Below are 19,992 nucleotides of genomic sequence, written 5' to 3'. Positions count from 1 at the left end.
TGGAGTTGTCTCCTCTTTTTAGGTGTGTAACCAATATCCTCCCTTCTTCATCATGTGTGTGATACAGTGGAAATATTTGAGTTTCGGTTGTAAGGGTATTTGAGTTTCGGTTGTAAGGGTAATGACTCCTTTTTTCTTATGGACTGCAGGTGAGCAGGAGATATGGGAGATCCAGTTGTGTTTAATAAAGCAAAGTCCACCTCTGAGAATTTTGTTTCCTGAAGGAGAATTATGTCGCTCTTGGACTTGGCCAGATAATCAAAGATTTTTTTACGCTTGACTGGGTGGTTGAGCCCTTTTACATTCAGGGAGACTATATTTAGGTCCTCTGCAATATTTTTAACCTGAGCTATCTGTAGAACTATAGGTCATTAAGAAAAGGAGTCGGCCTGTAGAGTTGGAGTGTGCCCTTGCCTTCAAACACTGTACTGTAGTGTTTTAGATTCACACTGACTATGTACTGGAAATAGAGCATACCTGTCAAATCAACATAATCTACGAAAATAATAAAATTTACATACATAAAAAAGAAATCAACCACAAATATTTTTACCCTCTACCCCTCTCTCCCCTCCCTGAAAAAATCGGATGCAGGGGGTTGCGACAGCAGGTCCGTCATCCGGCATCCTGGAGGGTGTTAATTTGATATTTTTTCCATTTGGAGCATTTTACAATGAACTCATTATAGAACCACACTATACGAAATAATTATAGAACCATACTATATGGCAGTGGTACTTACACCTATCAATCGGTACCCCCACTGTATTGTAAGCCACTATTCGTGTGTATTTTGCATTTTAACTTATCAACTTATTAACCTATTATCCAATAAGGCGGTTAACTGACAACCCAAACAGAGTAGGTCTCTGCCAAACAATATAACGAGCAATATATCTAAGTAAAGACACAGTGCATAACATGAAAAAATATAAACAGTACAACCACTAATTGTGCTTACTTAGCTGTCTTACTGTAGTAAACAAATATGATTGAGATTATACCCATGCATTTGTGTGAACACCAGAGCATGAAAAGAAGAGTGACCATAACAAATACACTATTGTAGAAAGGATATTAAAGTCTTCTGTTTGTTTCATGCTTATTATAAAGACAGAGAAGGAAGTGCAGGTAAAGGCTTCCAGATTTTTGAATGATACGAGGCATTTGGAGGGTATAAAATCAATTTAAAAAAACCAGAAATATTACTTTGTGGTGGCCGGGCATCCAGTGATCTGCACCCTGATATTATCTCATGCTTAAACACAAATCCAAAGAGGTATCTAGGAGTTTACTTTTCACCATTGATCGCTGAATTATATGATCTAAATTTTGTTCCATTATTAAGAAAAGTTCAAGATCTGTTTACCCAATGGCATTCTCTCCCATTATCTACTCTAGGCAGGGTGGCTTTGATTACAATGTCAGTGCTGCCACTTTTTAGCTTTCTCTTTTCGGCAATTCCATGCGTCTTACTTCATTCTTTTTTTTTTAATTAACGTCTATGTTTACATCATTTCTTTAGAGCAAGAAAGTCCCCCGAATCGCACTGAGCACTTCATATGAGGAGCGAGCAGAGGGCGGGTTAGCTCTCCCTAATTTAAAGGAATATTACTATGCATACTTTGCACAATAGATGTCTAGATTTAAGCAGGAATTACATTCGGGTTTTTTTGTAAATTTTTTAATGAATTTATTCTGTAAAGAAAATTAAGTCCACTGCCCACTATCAATTTTTAGATCTCCTAAATTAGTTCATTATAAGTGTTTACATTGGTTTCATCATAAACATCAGGCTTTCTGTAGAAGATATTCTATTTCTGCAATTAATAGTTCAACTCCGATAGCGGGTCTTTTCGCCACGGCAGGAATTAAAGATTTGTCTCAAATCATTAAAAATTGGTCTAAGGCGGGGTTACGGAAACTTTCGGATTTCCTGCGGAGTGATAGATGGTTAAATATAAGCAAAATGTCTTGATTAATTCCTCTGTATTTTCTTCTCCTGGGGTCCTATAATGCTCTCAGGAAGTTTTTTAGTAATCTGGACTTGACCCAGATTATCAATCAGAAAAGTCTAGTTCATGACCTATTTGAAGATATGGTTTTAAAGAAACCTGGGGAATGGAAAAACCGTCTAGCCTCAATCAAAGTGAAAGATCTAGAAGCCAAGGCTATAATTAAATGTGAAAAATATGAGGAGTTGGAAATGAATGCCAATGTTTGGTCTACAATTAATAAATTAAATGTCACCACGGTCAGAGGGGCTAATTGGCAGAGGATGTTATTTTTCAGCAAGTGGCTTCTTTACAGAACTCCTAGCTTTATAGCTAAGGCCTATCCAAACCAATCAGGGCAGTGTTTTCAGTGCCACAATCACCCTTCCGCCAATTGGACGCATATAATATTACAATGCCCCCTGATCCAGAAATTCTTGATCGACATTTTTGATTACTTAGCAACAGAATGCATATTATTAAGTGGCCCCAATGCTCTGTTGATAGGGCTTGGTTATGATCCATACCTCAGCCTACCAGACAAAACGATTAAACTTGTATATATTGGAATGGCTGTCGCCAGATCACTTTTACTTCAAAGATGGTGATCGGATTCAATACCATCAAAACATGAATAGGTTCGGAAAATGGCACAGGTTAAAAGAAGTGGAAAAGCGTATGCCTTATGAATGAGTGGGCTCAAAAAGATTGAGAAGATTTGGGCTGAGTTCTTTATTGGTTATGTTTAATCTGTAGAATTGGTATTCGAGCTTTCATTGGTGGTATCCTAACGTGCATGATCTGTAAGGGGGGGGCTGAGCAGTTGCACTATTTTTCATTTAGAATAGCCTTTGCGTTTTCAGTACAAAAAAATGTAGGATCAAGTTACAATTTTTTACATATGTTTTAACTTGGTTCATATTCTAGGAATGTAAGAACTAAGGATCGGTTTAAATTGTTAGTAATATGTGGCAATGGACTTTGTTTTAGGACAACAGGTGTCTGATCATGCTGGATCTAAAACGCAGCTTTTTGATCTGTCAGCTTGTTGAACTCCTGATTGGTATTCTATGTTAAATTATATGTCCTGCTGATCTGGTGTTATAGATGAATTTTGATGAATAAATATTAAGATGCTAATTTTTGTAATGTATGGATTTCAATTAAAAAAAAGAAATTAAAAAAGTCTTCCATTTCTTAGAGGCCCCTGCGGAATGGTCCATCTCTTGCACTGGATCCGCTTCTAGGTGTTGCACCAGTTCTTTGGGGTTTGTAAAGAAGTGCTGTTCGCCATTTTTAAAGATTCTAAACTTAGACGGAACAGCAAATGAGAATTGAATGTTTTTGTCTCTCAGCTTGTCTCGCAATTGAAGGAACCCCTTCCTTATGTCGACCGTTTCCTTTGGAAAGTCCTGTGTGAAATTCATTCTGTGGCCTTCTCATAAAACTTGATGGTTTTTCGTAGCAAAGTTTAGGATGGCCTCCACATGTTGGTAGCGTAATAGTTTGCATATCATAGGGCGGGTTCCTTTTCAGGTTGGGGAGTTGAACGTCGAATCCTATGTGCTCTGTCCAGTTCTAAACTGTTATGACATTTTATTCCAGTAATCATGGGTATCCAAGATTCCATAAATGCCACCCAGGATCCCGTTGCATTCTCTGTACCTTCTGGGATTCCAAAAATGCGTATATTGCCACGTCTATTTCTGTTCTCCATTTCTGCTAGGTGACTTTTAAGCTCACTTGTGGTGCCTCGGAAGTGTTTTATTGCCAGCCTGAGTAGCAACATCCTCGACGTCACTTATTCTTTGTTCCGCGCCATTGATTTTTAGGTTCATCGTGTTCATATCTGCTCAGATGACGGTGAGTTCCAGCTGCATGGAATCAGTATTTTGTTTTGTCAATTTCGCCAGGTCATGCACCTCAGCTAAGTTTTTTTAATATCATGTCCATTATACTATTTAGATCCGACTTGGCTTTAATTGGTGAGTCTGAGATAGTTGGTTCTGCTTTCGATTTTTTAAAGAAAGCTCTGGATTCCTTGTCAGCCATCTTGTGTCGTAGAGCGTCCTTCAGTTGCTGGAAGCAACAATAAAAAGGCTTGAGTGTCTATTTCGTTTGCTGGGGACAGATCCGGCTGATATGGTTGATACTTGCATGGGTATAGTTAAGGGTATACCTGGAGCCCGTAGCTTCAAGAAGTTAGTGGCTGGAGTGGCTACAGCTGTTGAGGTCCTACTGGGCACTGTTGAGGTCCTGCTGGGGACATTTTGCTGTCAGACCTTGAGCAGGCGCCGTTTTGATTTGGCGGTATAATCAAAGATCTGATACGTCGTGGAATCTGGTAATTCCACTATATTAAGTGCGCTATTTGCGTATGCGTATTAGCAAAATTCTGTAGTAGCATCATTTGGGAGAACATCATTTGTGGCACTAGCCCCATTTACTGTATCAATCTCCACAGAAATAGCAATCACTTGTAGAAGAGATTAAGGCAGCCTGGATCATGTTGCATGCGTACCAGAGCAAGTAACATATAACTTGTAGAGCAGCCCGAACCACACGTTTGTGAGAGGTCAAAATCGCTGCTGACACCTTCTTTGTTATTGCGCCATGGAGCCGAGAGAGGCAGACTGGAGCATGAATCATGTAGAGTAGAACCTATGACGTGTAGCTCAGAGTGAGGCAACCTTTAGACAATCTGTACCCCCGGAGGAGGTGGGAGCCACTGCTCATCCAGCAGCCCTCACTAACTTCCACCTCTCCGCAGTTTTCTCTGAACATACAATCTTCACAAAGCTGTGCAAAGCATCTTGCACCTTCAGAAGTCTGTCATACTCCCCTCACTCATCATTTATTTCACTTTTAGCTTAGAATTCCAAGGTTGATCCGCGCAACCATATAGGCAGCCTGGAGATTCACTCTGAGTTTGCGCGCGCTCCTGCCTACTATTTAGCCATCAAGTCGCCATTTTGCAGTTGGTCTTCATTTTCATTGAAGCCCCCTCGATTAGCCTATGAGTGTTTGGAGTTGCAGGGTAAGTGGGAGCCTCAGCTAGGGTGATAACCCGCAAATGGTGGCTTATGTATAGATCACTCGTATTCCCATAAGTGGAGAGATAAGAGTGCGAGGAGTGGGTTACCGACATGGAATATCGCCATAACAGGGTCAGGCAATCAGAGCACATGGCCGGTGACAATAAAGTTATTGCAGCCTGGAGAGTAACGTTTTAATGGGCATCCACCTACCGTGACCTGGAGTGTTCTTTTGCTTAAGATATGAGTGCGCAGCACTTGTATCAGCTACATGAGTCTTACTGTGCCTCGGACGACTCAGTCGCTGCAATTGCTGCCATTTTGTTTAAACGCTCACTCCTCTTCAAGCTAGCGGCAATTATAGCTGTCGGTATGATTCCTCCTCGCCACAAGTCATGCCGCCAACTTTTCTGAAACGAAAGCTGGTGTCCGTTTAAATTTTTCCCGCCTAGGACTCCAGATATTTGATTAATTTGCTCCTCCGATTGCCGAGCGACTAGATTAGGCAGCCATTACTGCTGCCATCCAAGCCACGCCCCCTAAGGCTGGACATTTTCATAACAGGTTTGGCTACACAGATACCAAGAAAAAATATTTGTTTTATTTTCCCTGCTATCTGTAGAGATAATCCAACTCCAGCATTGAAAAGGGCATGGTTGTTAAATCCCTGACTCTCATGGTATGTTTTTTTAGTCTTCTGAATCTGAATGGGGCACAATGGCGCCCGACCGTTAATTAACATGCTACTTGGGAATCCGTGTTCCTGTTTGACTGTTTATACTTTATATAAAAAAAGCTCTCTTCCAGTTATCAGGGGAGTCTAAGGTGATGAAAGCAGGACGTATACAGCGTTCTTTCACACTTGCATATATTTCAGGAATCGTGTTGTGCAGCTTAACCTGCAAAGTGCAAATCATGCATTAGGATAGAAAAGTTTGAATAGACCTTTTGTGAGCAAGAAGGAAGGGCCCTATAGAGTTGTCACTTATGGTGTGTATGCTTCCAATGCGCAACAACAAAGAACCACTCCAACACTGAGCGCCAATAATCACATTTTTGTACATATTTCATTTTGGCAGGAAAAAGTTTGTTGCTAGGAGGCAGAGCTAATTTGGTGGTTACTGGCACATTATAGACCCTCCACCTCCAGATTAGGTAGGCTAGAAAGGCATTAAAAACCTGGCTTTTTAACCAGTAAATTCCTCTACTATCCTTAATTCTTCACGAGTGTTGTCTTTCTTGTTGGCTAGCACCTAGCCACCTTTGGGTATTGGGAGCGCTTAAAAAATCCTTTTTTCATTTCATGAAAGACACTCATAATTTTGGCCCAGTGGACCCCTCCCACCCTGTGCTGTGTTGCCACTGCGCGTGCTGCACTAATGGCAGTCATACCCCTAAAAACATACACAAGACAGAGATTAGGGCTTACCTCTATGGCATCAAGTCTCTTTAGGAAGCAGTCCAACCTTGCAAACACCATAGACGAGGGGAAATCCCATGTTTTTGGATCGCCGCCATTTTTGAAATAAGACTGCAAATGTTCTCGTCTGTCCTCAAATGACTGTTTGAAGAAAACGAGGATGCTGACAGCCTCTCGCACCTTATTCAAACTTTCTTCAGTTTCTCCTTTCAGGATGTCTTCTGGATTCAAAAAGTTTCGAGCCTGCAATAAAATATTCCAAAATGTAATAAAGTCTGAACAGTGCTTATTTTGCTAAAGAATAAGTGCTGGGGCCCAACGTTTTGCACAGAAGACTGTGGCCGGCTCTATCTTATGAATTGTATTGTATTGTAATTGCATTTATATAGCGCTTACTACCCCTGATGAGGCGTCGAAGCGCTTTTTCGGCGGGTAGCACGCTACTCCGGGACCCGTAGAGGATTAGTGTTGAACTAGTATAGTGAAACATGCAAGTACATTTTAAGTGGTGGATAGCTTTGTCAGTTATTTGGATTTGGAATTATAGCAGAAGGATAGAGGAGGACAAAGGTTTGTATTTATCGCTTGTTGACGCACGCTATTTAGGAAGCCTATAAAGGATTAGTGGTGAATTATTATTGTGAAATATGAGGTAATTTCAGTGGTGGATATTAGTCTGTTACTTGGAGTGAGAAGGAAAGCGGAGGGATAAAAGGGGAAGAAAGATTTGCATTCATATAACACTTGTTACCCCTGATGGGTGTTGAAGCGCTTTTCTGGCGAGTAGCACGCCACTCCGGAACCCAAAAAGGATTAGTGTTTGAAAATTAGTATAGTATAAATATGAAGTAATTTAGTAGTAGTTATGTTATTCAGTTATTTGGGCAGTATATTAGTATAGTTGAATATGGAATTTGAGAAGTGAACATGCTAGTCTGTTAATTTTGATGGAAAAGGATGGTGGAGGGATAAAGAGTGAAGGATTTTCTTTTTTTTAAGGTCTTAGCAGTAGGAAGAGGCTTTTGGATGGGTAAAAAGGAGTTTTGGAGGGGAGGAGTTAGAGGGGAGAGATTAGAAAGGTTTGTTTTAGGGGATCGGTGTAGTAAAAAGAGGTGTCAGATGATGCAAGGAGGGTGGGCCAGGAGGAACCTCACAAGTTAGCCCTGTGGCCCATTCACAAGCAGAAAACGTTTTATTCTATTTCCTGATGAAACAATCCTACATGTTTCAAGCCTCTCTATCAAAGCCTAATTGTGTATCTTTTATGTATTTTTGCCCTTGCAAGAAAAGGGGGTGAAAATGCCCATATAATCAGTATATACACCTTAGTAGTGTTTTCTTTGATGTTCTTTCTGCTGTGATGCTATTCCTTACATATGGCTGGGGTCACTAGAATTATGCGGCTTGGGAAAAACAAATTATGTTGCAGTGTTGGAATTATGTGTCAAAAATTACACAGTGTAATGGGGCACATTTTGGGATAGAATTACTTCATTATTTTGACAAGTTAACACTGTCTTGGCAAAGATTACACCTCGTTGGTACCATTTTGACCATAAAATGCAGAAATAAGCAACAGAAACCTGACCAGTCAACGTTTGCGAAATGTCTTCACTGCACAGAAATGCGTGTCACTGCACTTTTGGTAACGTTTGATCGGTTTGAGCCAGAAACATTATTCTCTCAAAATCTTCAAGTTATGCAGCAGATGATGGATAAGGGACAGATATGACAAATTCATAATTATGTGGAATACGCTGCAGCCGCATAATCACATACTTCCAGTGTCCCTGCTTATGGCACTTTATTAAGCAAAAAATGTCTTGGCAGCATTGGCAACATGTGATGCTGCTGCTCTCTGTACTCTCATTCCCCCGAGGTGCTCACAGAAGGCAGAGCTCACTGATATAAACAGAAGGAACTTAAAGAACATAAACCCACCTTGGAGCACAGATGACTGTGCTTTTATTCTCTACCAACAAATTCTCTCTTTTGTCACATGAACAGACAGAATTGGATTATAGTCGGGGTCACTGGAATGATGCGATTCTGCAGCCGCAGCGTTTTCCTTGTAATTATGGATTTGAAGCATTCGACACAAAATCCATCACCTGCAGCATAATTTGCAGATTTTATCAAAGATCTTGATAAAATGATCAAATGTTACTATAATGCAGTAATATGTGCTGCACGGTGTAAGGCCCTTCGCAAACGTTTACTTGTCCCTAACAAGGTGAAACCTTTTTTTCTTTCCACACATAGCTGACATGCAACAAATGACAAAATAATAAAGTGATGCTGTCACACATTACACTGCAAAATTTAGTCGACCCGTCTGCTAAATGTGGTCCTTCCCTGTTGCATAATTTCAGAGGCCCTGATAATAGCTGGGGCCACTAGAATTATATGACTGAGTGGAAGTGGCGTTTTTTACACAAATATAGATTTGCTGCATTCTCATAAAATTCTATCATCTGCTGCATAATTTACAAATGTTAACAAAAAAGTTTTAGTTTCGAGTTCAAACGTCTCAAAAGTTACTAAAAGCGCAGCAACACATTTTGTTGCTTAGTGGAAAGCCCTTTGAAGGATGACTGTCACCTTTCTGCTGCTTAATACTACATTTGGGTGTTTAACTGGTACTAGTGATGTACAACTATTACCCACATAGCGTTCATAATTGTAAAAATGTCAAAATAATGAAGTAAAACTATCACAAAATGTGCTGCATTGCACCACAAAATATGTCTTTTCTTGCAGCATAATTTTCTGAACCCTGCTGCACAATTTGGCCCTCCCATGCCGCATAATTCAAGTGGCCCTGTTTATAGTGCTGCTGCTTTTTGGGTCCTAAACTGATCAGGGCCAGAGTGACTGCCGGGCAGTTCGGAATGCTGCCGAGCTGGGGGCTGATTTAATTGCAGTGGGGGCTGATATCGTTCATGGAGACCTGCGTGTGCTTCGAAATAATGAAAGCAAAACGAATTTTGTTTAGTACACGCAGGTCCCCATCAACTAAATCAGCCCCCAGCTCAGCAGCATTCCAAACTGCCCGGTAGCCAGTCCGGCCCTGAAACTGATCGAGAGAAGGGCGAGGTATAGTGAGGAGAAGGTATAGCACAGAGACAAGATGGTAATAGGGAGGATGCTGAAGAAGGAGGAAGGATACTGAGAGGACAGAGAGGACAAAAGGAGGATGGTGATGGGGAGAGCAGGGGGCCAAGTAGAACAGACAGAGGAATGTGAGCAAGAGTGAGAGGAGGGCAAGGAAAAAGAGAAAAGAGTGAGGAAGAGATAAATAGGTAAGGTGGAGAGAAGTGGAGGAGAAGGGTGAGATAGATATAGAAGGGTGAAGTGTAGTGAGAGTAAGTTGATGCACAGAGGATTGTGTGGTCAGGAGAGAGAGAGAGAATGTAGGATAAGGTAGAAAGAGGGGAGGGTGAGATGTGACAAATATGAGAGTGAAGTGAAAAAAGTGAAGGACGTATGGAAACAGGTGGGTATTGTGGGTCGAGAGTAGGATGATGTAAAGAGAGCAAAGAGTGAGGTGGAAGGAAGCAGAGGGTGAAGAACGTGAAGTGGAGAGAAAAGAAGATTGTTGGACTTGGCCGTTTTTGCAGGGTCATTCCTGAACTTTTCTCCTTCCTCCTGGTATTTTTTCTAACGTGGTGTTGGTGGTATTAGGACTCTGGGCACTTCATCACTGCTGTTCAGTGCTAAAGTGCATGTGCTCTCTATGGTAAACGTGGTAAGATTGGTCTACACCTGACACGTTTGGCATATTTAATATACACCTGTTTGGCATATTTAATATACCTATCAGTCCCTTATAAAGTGGTACCTCATATACCCGGGACCAGTAAATTAAATGCTACTGGTGGGCATGCAGCTCTGCTTGCGCCACACATCTTTAGTAGCCTTTCAAACCTGTCTCAGGCCTCTGCCATTGCAGGGCCTGCACTTAGTTTACTGTCGCTGTGACAGAAAGAAGCCACCAGAAGTCAGGCAGCCTGTGTGTGGGTCGGCGTATTCTTTCCCAAACTTGATGGGCACTTGGTGGTCCTGGCTGTCTGCACCCGAGAGAGACAGCAGTCACTGAGTAGAGAAGGAAGCCGCTAAGAGGTAGGAATCCTTGTGGCTCCTGTGTGTTGCAGCGTGGTGAATCCCTGGCAGAAGGATCATTTGAGCCGCCGGAAGCCAGGCGAGGCCTGGTTGTGGGCAGGCCACAATGAGAGCGGGTCCGACGGAGACATCGCTCCATGTTCTATGGCAGCTGTTACCTCGCACGAAGCAGAGTGACTGTGCCACGGTAGTCGTGGGCCAACGTACTAGGGCGGAGGGCAAGCCAGCTAAGAAGGGGGCCCATCTGCAGAGCGGAGTGTGGACCAGTGTCAGCAAGGATACATCTGCGACCAGAGTGTCAACCTACCCTCCTCCTACGGGAAAGCCTGCATTGCGTGGCGAGCCCAGGACAGGGCCCTCGCTTAGGAAGGGCATATGTTGTGCCCTGATGCCTGGGCCCGTGGCCATTGAGGAGCCCATGTAGGCTGTATTACATTGTCTAGGTTACACCAAGATGTTCGGTAAGGGTGTACTGCATATGCCCCAGTGGGTGCAGGATGTGTTTATGAGATATACACTGCAAAAGATGTTTTGAAGTGCACTACTGCTGATTATGTTTTGCACAATTTGTCTGCTAGGCAAATCCTGACTAATGCAATTATGGGCCTGAGGTGATTACAATATGTGCACACTAATAAGGTTTGTTACCTGCACTACTGTTGGTGTTCATGCCCTAATGCACTGAGTTATTGCCTAATGTGTGTCCTTCGAAAGTTGGTGGGTTGGTGCACTGTTGCTGGTGCTAATGCATGATGTGTTTATGCTAAGTGTAACCTTACCAGTAGTTTCTAGGTGGTTTCTCTAATTGTGAGTACTGATGTTTATGATAGTGGCCTCATTGGCCCTGTAATGTATATAATCCCTGTAAAGTGAAACCAAGTGCAATGGTGGCACAGAGTATATATGTGATTACGTACTAATGTGTTTTATGAAAAATACAATGGCTATTTTTGATGTAACCTTGTGTGGAGTTTCTTCGGTGGTGTGCCTAGTGTGTTGCTGCTGTGTGAGTGTGTTGTGAAAACCCTTTACACATTGCCTCTGGGATAAGCCTGACTTCTCTGCCAAGCTACCAAGGGGGTGAGCAGGGGTTATCTTCGGTGTGTAAATCCTGTGCCCTGACTAGAGTGGTGGCTTCTTCCTGGCTTAGGTGCATGCCCTAGCCAACCAGAAATCTCATCTCTAACAGAGGAAAACACAGAGAGAAAGGAGGGTGAATTGCAGAGAGAAAAAGAGATCAAACCTATATGTTTAAACCTATAGAAATACACATGTAAAACAAGTAGATAGAACCCTGCAGTAGGTATGGTATCCAGCTCACACCTGTATAACACACTTAGCATGTAAAGACCCAGCTCTCAGACATCTAGGAGTCTCTGGACAACCCACTCATCTTTATGGCTACCCATTCTTCTTCATGGCCCACCCAGATCCCAAATCCTGAATCCGGCCTGATACCAATGCTGCTTTACCTTCTTTCCACTTCATACCTCTTTCATCCACCAGCAGACACTCCCTGCCCCTTTATCTCACTCTTTCAGTTTGTTTTTTATCCTTGCTTTTATTGTTAATGTTTCTTCATCTTTTTCTTTCTTTGCCCCTTTTGTGTTTTTCTCTCTCTTGTTTTGGGTAAAAGGTTGATGAGGAAAAATAAGTGCAAGTCCCCAAAATGAGTGCCTGTGAGTGCCTGTGGACCCCACCTGCTATCACCAGCTCAAATTAAGCACCACGTCTATACAATTATTGTGAAGTCGTCACAGCACAGCAACGTGGTTCACCTGTAATTTATTTAATTTTTTTTTTAAACCAGAGGACACTAAAGTAGAACTAAGCATGGTTTGTCAAAAATCTATGATCGCATTTCTTTTAGTAAATTATTTGCTCTTAAGATTCATTCTTTTTTCACATTCCAGAAACTTTTTGCCACATTTTTAAACTAGGAATTTGGGGTAATTTGAGAAGGAAAATGTTTACACAGATTTGATTAAGGTTTTAGTGTAGAAAACAAAGTACATTGCAACAAGAAAGCAGAAAAGACTCATGAAGGTGGCAAGCATTATGGTTCAGTAAAGAAAGCAAATGAATAACAAACCCACTTCCTGCATAATAAAAGGTACATGCGACCCTGACAAGAATAATAGCAATACAACACCCCAGAACACCACCATGCACAACTTCAGCCATCAATGGGCATTAAACATAGCTGTCAACTCTTCCACACAGTTTTGTCACCAAACAGTGTGATGCCCAAACATGAGGAGCACTGAACATGCCCCACATGAAAGCCAGCAAAAGAACAAACAACATTGGCAATGCCAATAGGTCTGGCTTAAGAGTAAAGTTGTATAGTAATGTGAAGAGTTACTGGTAAATAGCATCGGAATGGATATGGATTTTGTGGAAGCAATGGTCTGCAGAATATTACTGGTGTAGGTTAGGACCTAAGCATCCATGTAGGTTAATGACTGCCCTCCTCCCATCTGTGCTGCTGCCAAAGAAACACGCCATAATTTATCTAGTTATCTAAAACACTCCAAAAGCATGTGTCCTGATAATTGAATCTACCAAGGGCGCGCTGCTGCTGGGGCCCAGGGGAAGGCTTGCCTCCCTGGGCCCTGCCCAGCCCCGGGATGCCCTGGACCCCTTTTTGGACTTTTACCCTTAAAAACTTTCCAGGACCTTTGACAACACAGGAGCGCTGTATTTTACTTTTAATGCTGGCCTGGGAGCGCTTTTATCTTGGTTTGCTCCTTATCTGGAAGGAGCCTGCCCCTCATAGCTGCATTCCTTGCTTATTTTGTTGTTTCCATGCAGGAGCCCACCCTACCTTATGCCCACATTTAATTATTTATTCACGGGTGCCTACCCCGTTCATGCTGCCTATGTATTTTGCGGGTGCCCACCCCGCTATTTACTTTTTATTGAGAGGGAGCCTACCCCTCTTGCCGCCGAGGAATCACCGCCGCAGTCCCGAGCTGCTTGTTGGAAAGTTGCTAGGCCGCTGCCTACCGCGACCGGAAGTAGTGACGGTGGGCGGGGCCTGGTGACCCTTTGTTCTGCTTCCCCCTGCCTGGGGGAAGCCTTTGTGTACCTTGCCGGTCTCCTGTGGGAGAGAGAAGTGCTGTTGCTGGCAGGCGGGGCTCCCGAGTGGAAGGGAGAGCCCCGCTAAGTCGCACAGGGCGGGATCCGAGTCCGGCCTCCATCCTCCCTCCCACCCCCCGCCGGTGAGTTTCTCGAGGAAGTCCAGACAGGGGGGGAGGCAGTATTCGAGCTGCCCTGTTTGGCAGCGGGCCGCTCCACCGTTTTTCTCATTATTCGTCTTAGAGCCGCGAAGACTCCAACGATGGCCCATTTTTGTTTGAAAGTCCCTGTGAGGGGCTTGGGGGCATGGTTATTTTGAGCATGCGGGCTCCAACGTCTCGGTGGCGTTTCGGGACGTAGAGCGGCCCCGGTTGGCAGTGGGCCGCTCCCCCCAGTTGGCATGATGTGTCCAGAGCCTAGATGACTCCAGCCTGTGCCGCAGTATTGTTCCAGAGCCTGGATGGCTCCCCCATTTGGCGCCGTCTTTCTTTGATCCTAAGGGCCAGTGAGGGCCCATGCCGCCATTCTACCCCACAGCTGCCCAGCAAGTAGTGGGCAGCTGCACCATTTAGGTTCTTTCTTTCTAGGGACATGTCTCTGGACTCAGGAGTGAGTCGCACTCCTTCGCCTCTACTTTGGCCTTCCACAGATGCGCAGCACTTAGTGCCAGCTGCAGCGTTTAGGCCCTGTTCTTGTCCTCAGCTGCCCAGCAAGTAGTGGGCAGCTGCTACGTTTAGGTTTTGGCGCAATGGCGCAACCTGGACCCTAATGTGATTTATATGCTATTATGATTTATGTGCTGATGGTTTTGGGTGTTAGGAAATGTACTGCATGTAGTATGTTTTGCGCACCTGTGTTTGATGCCTCTAAATGTGTTTATGCTTAGGAGGTTGTTTTACCTAGTATAGTTATGCTAGTGAGTTCATGGTTCCCTGCGTGATATATGCCTATGGTGGTTAGGATTGCGTGGTGCGTACTTACCTTTTACCAGTGGTTACTGGTTGTGTGCTACATTTACTATTTGGTGCTACAATTATTCTATGTTCTAAGTGCTATTTCTACAAAGTGCTAGTTCTACCAAGTGCTTATTCCTGACAGTGGTCCATGTAGCCCTGTCCTGTGTATATAATCCCCTGTAAATTCTGCCTGTGCCAGTGGCACAGTGTAAATTGTGTTTATCATCTAATGTGTTTGGTATAATACAAAGGCTATTTTTATATATAACCTTGTGTGGAGTTTCCTTTGTGGTGGGCCTTGGGTGTTGTTGCTGGGTGCGCACGCAAACGCTTTACACATTGCCACCGAGATAAGCCTGACTGCTCATGCCAAGCTACCAAGGGGGTGAGCAGGGGTTATCTTGGCGTGTGACTCCCTTGCCCTGACTAGAGTGGTGGTCTCTGCCTGGGTTTGGCGCAAGCCTCAGCCAACCAGAAATCCCCATTTCCAACACCGATCATGGAGGCAATCGGGAGGCAATCAACATTGTTAGATAAAACAGAAAGACACTTCTGTTTCCTCTTTACGATGTGCAACGTCAACAAGGAAGATCATGGAGAAGAGGCGACAGACGAGATGATGTGGAGAGGTAAGGGGAATTTTAAATTTAAAAAAATGAAGGGGTCCGATTTTAGGGTTAAGGGCAGGGGGGAGGTATTTGTAAGAAGGGTTTAGGGGTGGGGGAATAGCCTTTACCAAGAGTATGCCCTTACCATGTGTGAATTTACAACGAAAATCGTTGTAACAATATGAGTGGTAAAGGAATATTCGTGGTAAAGGTTATGCGTGAGAATGGCATTCGTGTTGTAACGCATGCGTGGTAAAGGCATGCGTTGCAACGGAATGCGTTAATTTGTGATAATGTCAAAATTAGACTATTACAGTATCCTGTGCATTGCCACTCCTAAGCATGCATAAACCTCCAAAGGGCCATGAATACGGACGCAAGAACAGAGTATTTGTAGATATCAGAAAGCACATACCACCTCCTTGGTAGAACTTGCCTTGATTATCAGTGGAGGCCAGGGTATCAGTAATGGCCAGGGTAAACATGCAGCCCTTATTATTGCTGTAAAATTTTTGAGGCTCATTATTTGCAAGATCAGGCACAGCTATGCCAACTTCACAGGTATTTGATTTCTAACAGAGGACGTCTGCCTTTCACTGGGGAGGAAAGAGTCTGAGTATCTTTTTCATCTCAGGTCACTTCGAAGTAGAACAGACTGTGAAGGAAGCCAGGCTCACAGAATTCTTCGTGGCCTTTACATGGAGACAAATGCTCCTATGGATGTGTAAGAGGTGGGTTCTGTCTCTCCAGCTCAGTGCTCAGAACCTTTATGGTACAGTATAAAAAAAATAATAAAAACGGAAATGGAATGAAAATGCGAGCAGAGAAAGGCAAGCTGCAGCATTTCCAACAGGCCAGAGTTTCTGAAAGGTTTAGTGTCAAACTCTTCCTAATAGGAAACCCTCTCAACACTACTGTACTCCTACAGGTACCGGCTGTGAGGATGTGCCTCTTTTGCGTTGTCACCCCTATTTTTGCTGGCAGGTATAGTTTTTTTTGTAAAACTCTGCACACACTGGCACTGCTGTCCAGAACAAGTGTATCAGCTCTGACCATTAAAACATGGTAAAATTCGCAAACTTCTAATTAGCTCACTTAACTTTACAGCAAGGGAAAAGTATATTGTGTAGGTAGATACACCAATGGCATGGAACGTTAAATGTCATCTACGCACTGCAACATATTGTACCACCCACTGGGCAAAGAAAAGAAATATAGCTTCAGGCCTGACTGTGTAGCCTGAGTCCTGCAACTTTTAAACTTGCAGGTGGACCTGTCAAAATACCAGAAAGAACCCCACTAATAAATATTAAACAACACACACCTGAATTGGCCTTGTTGCCCAATAGATAAGAATTTAATATTGCATGTACCTACAGTGACTAGCCCGCAAAAGCTATTTTCATTGTGAAGGGCCTGCCCCCATTTGTGCACAAGACCAAGAAATTAACTTGGAGGGTCCATTGGCTGAACTCCTGACACCCCAAACTGCAAGATACATATTTCATGAACTGACCAAATGACCAGTAACAACTAGACCTGCACTGGATCCAGCTGTTGGCCTCTGCTAGAGTGCGTCCTAGCCCCTAAGTGATGTCACTAAGGTTCAGTGAGCCTTAGAAATTACCGATAGGTGCTTCTCCAGAAACTCAGGAAAGATGGGACTTGCAACATTTTTGGTCTTTCAATATCTCAGTAGCGTCAGCGGGACCTTGAGGCAAAGATGTCCAATCTCAAAGAGATTTTGTCACATGCAACTTCATGCTTGCCTTGCTGGACGATTTTGAGCTCCATAAAAAAAGACTATGTACGAAGGCACAAATCTTGACCAGGCGAAGGAATGCAAAATACCTGCCCGACAGAAGGACTTCAGAAGTAGTGAAATGTACATTTCTCCTAATCAGAGCTCTTCCTTTCAAAACCAGCATCTTCAGCTGGACCTCTTCCAATGGCTATCCGGCTTAGAGAGGACTAAATCAGTCACTACCAGCAACCTTGCCCCAATTAAGGATTTTAACTTCCATTTATAAATGGAAGTTCCATGTTAGAATGTAGAAATATTCACCAGGACAAATCTGCTTGGTGTATCCAATCCAAGCACCATCACGGTCTGCCTGAAATCCAGCCTAGGTCCAGGTGAACTGCAAACAGTGACTACTGTTTGGCACATTACTTTTTCTGGCCTCTTTTTACTTCAAATGATATCTCTGGTTCTCCTTATTGGACTTTTGTCATACTGGTGTCATTTTACCCATGACATTTTTCTCAATTTCTATAAATTATTTGAGGGATTTTCATTGTGTGGTGTTTTGCCTTTACAACTGTTTTGTTACTGATAAATACTTTACATATAATCCTACATTAAGCCTGTGTGCTCTGTGCTGTGGATACCTTGGAGTTTAGCCGAGGTTTAACTCACAGATATTTTATTTTTCCTTAACAAGTCTGTGGCCTTATTTCCTGTGGCAGACTCCCATCCACCATAATTACCAAGCAACTTCCTTACACTGGCCCTTTAGATATCATCCCAGTTTCCCAATTTGCCTTCCTGCCTGTGTCAGCAAAGAGTGGTCGAGAAAAGATGTGTTAGAAAACATGGGAGTGAAGAGCTGTTAAGATATCTACACAATGGCCATCAGGGCGTATTAAAAAAAAAAAAACATTAGGACTGCACGAGGATGCAACAAACCCCCACAACGTGAAGTGCATCTGATTTATATCTGCTATAATCAAACAGAAGCACAAAAGACCCACTGACAAGTTTTACCCATGAATTTGTTTGTTCGAAAATGCAAGACGCAGCCATTTGGGTCCTCGGCGTCCTCATCAGAATTCCCTCCGATTAGAGGTTCATTCAACCTTCTTACTAAGGAGTCGGAGTTGTTGTTGGGAGGGACATATTATACATTTTTTTCTAGATTTTTGGATTTACTTAAAAAAAAATACGCATTTTACAAAATAAATGATTCGGTAATAAAAAGTGGCAGTTTATCTGGAAGGTAGAAAAGACGTTTTGAGATATATGATTTTTGAAGCAGCGAAATACACGAGGATATTCTTATAAACATTCCACTTTCTAAATTTCATTTCCACACGCAGTTTTTCAATTAAGGACATGTTGGAGGGACGCGGGATAAGTGCGAAATACAAACCCTCTTTCTTCCAGCATATGTTTGGTTGGAAACTAGACAATGTGCAGGGTTCCGTATCCCTCACAAAACCTCGCTGGCACAGATCAATTGTTAATTAGAATTAATGAGCTTTGTTATACTTTCAGGTTTACTTAGGGTTAATAATGAAACACCTGAGTTCGCTGTAGCGGATAACCTTGGACCAATTCATGCAGCCTTTTATAATCTGGTCAATGAGTAAGTACCCACCCCCACGCCCCTAATTACTACAGGTGTAAAACACTGGACGCAAGCAACACGGAGAAAACAATATTGTGAAGCTTCATTTTAAAAGCACTTCCGGCTATTTTAGGAGCAATAGAACGCGTCAGACCCGTATGTTATACGCCGGCCTCATTTCTCTTGAATATGGCCGGTACCTTTTCTGAAGAGCAGTGCGAGGGCTGAGATAAGCGAACAGTCACGCTCCCAGTAACAGCAGGGTAATTATGTATTTTGCTGTTCTGGTTTCATGTCTCATTCAGAGGTCGATGGTGACCCCCAGTGGTAACTGAGTATTTTACAACAGAGACGAGGGCTGAAGAACACAAGAATGACTACAAGAAAAAAAAAAACACGACGCCTTTTTCATTTTAAATCATTCCACACCCAGGGGTTCAAACACGATTTTGTGTAAGTGTGACTATGCTTCTCGGGATATGTTAAGTGAATTCTGTTGGTATTAGAAGCAGTGGTATCCTATCTGCCTGGTGAACATTCACATTAAATGAATCCATAAACGCTTACTTTTTAAGTGGCTGGCTACACACCGACCTCTTCCACTGGTGGTGTCGCAACAATAAGGTAAGAGGAACTGAACGATTAAAATGTAGCCGTTTTAATGTTTTCAACCAGCCATTCTCAACTGTTTTAAACGCATCCATTACCAAAGGCATTGAAAATGTTTAGGAAACATCTGATGTACCAATCCTTGATGGTGGTTTTTTTTTAATTCAGAAGTAACTTTCCCATTTTTTTTTATTAAACGGGTATAAATAACATAGATACCATCTGAGGAAACAAGCACAAGACGTGTTTTTTTTTTTAAAGCTATAACATTGTTAGCAATATTGTTTCAAACTTGCAACAAAATCCAATTATGTACCGAGGGACAAAAGGTGAAAGGGTCTTTCTCAAGTAGCACAGAGACTAGAAATGTTACTTACTTCCAAATAATAATTTACTGTAAGTAGTCAAAAGCTCATCAGGACGAGATTTACTGATCTCAAAGTACCAGACCTACAGATTACAGGAAAAGGGTCCTACATATTATTCTTATACTGATCAAATTCAAAACCTCTCGCAGAGGGCAGCACACTGAGGTTTTTGTACAGTGACTCGGAAGTTGTCCTTTAAATTTAGCATAGCAGAAATTGCTACTTGACCGCCACTAAGAGGCTCACATGGCTATTCAAAGGGGCTCCAGGAATCACCAGTAGCCTTGAAGACCCTCTCTCTCTCTCTGCAACTTTTCTAATTCTCCTGGCAAATTCCATTTGCTCAGGTCATAAGATTTGGACGGAATGTGAGGAGAATCTATTTGTGAGGTGATCAGAAAGTTGTATGTCAAAATACCAATACTAAATATCGATGACATAAATGTTGG

General features: G+C 42.7%; 1 protein-coding gene across 1 annotated transcript in view; it reads right to left on the bottom strand.

Moving 5' to 3' along the window:
* DNAH9 (dynein axonemal heavy chain 9) overlaps positions 1-19,992 on the bottom strand; it is a 1,435,662-nt gene that overhangs the window by 1,242,035 nt on the left and 173,635 nt on the right. The window contains exon 6 of the mRNA XM_086930591.1: positions 6,459-6,692. Within this exon, the coding sequence (XP_086786717.1) occupies positions 6,459-6,692 (234 nt within the window). The remainder of the gene's footprint in view (positions 1-6,458; positions 6,693-19,992) is intronic.

The sequence above is a fragment of the Lissotriton vulgaris genome, chromosome 7 (genome assembly GCF_964263255.1).
Source record: "Lissotriton vulgaris chromosome 7, aLisVul1.2, whole genome shotgun sequence".
Classification (NCBI taxonomy): domain Eukaryota; kingdom Metazoa; phylum Chordata; class Amphibia; order Caudata; family Salamandridae; genus Lissotriton; species Lissotriton vulgaris.
Note: the sequence above shows the minus strand (reverse complement) of the source record. Positions and strands in the feature narration are given on the sequence as shown.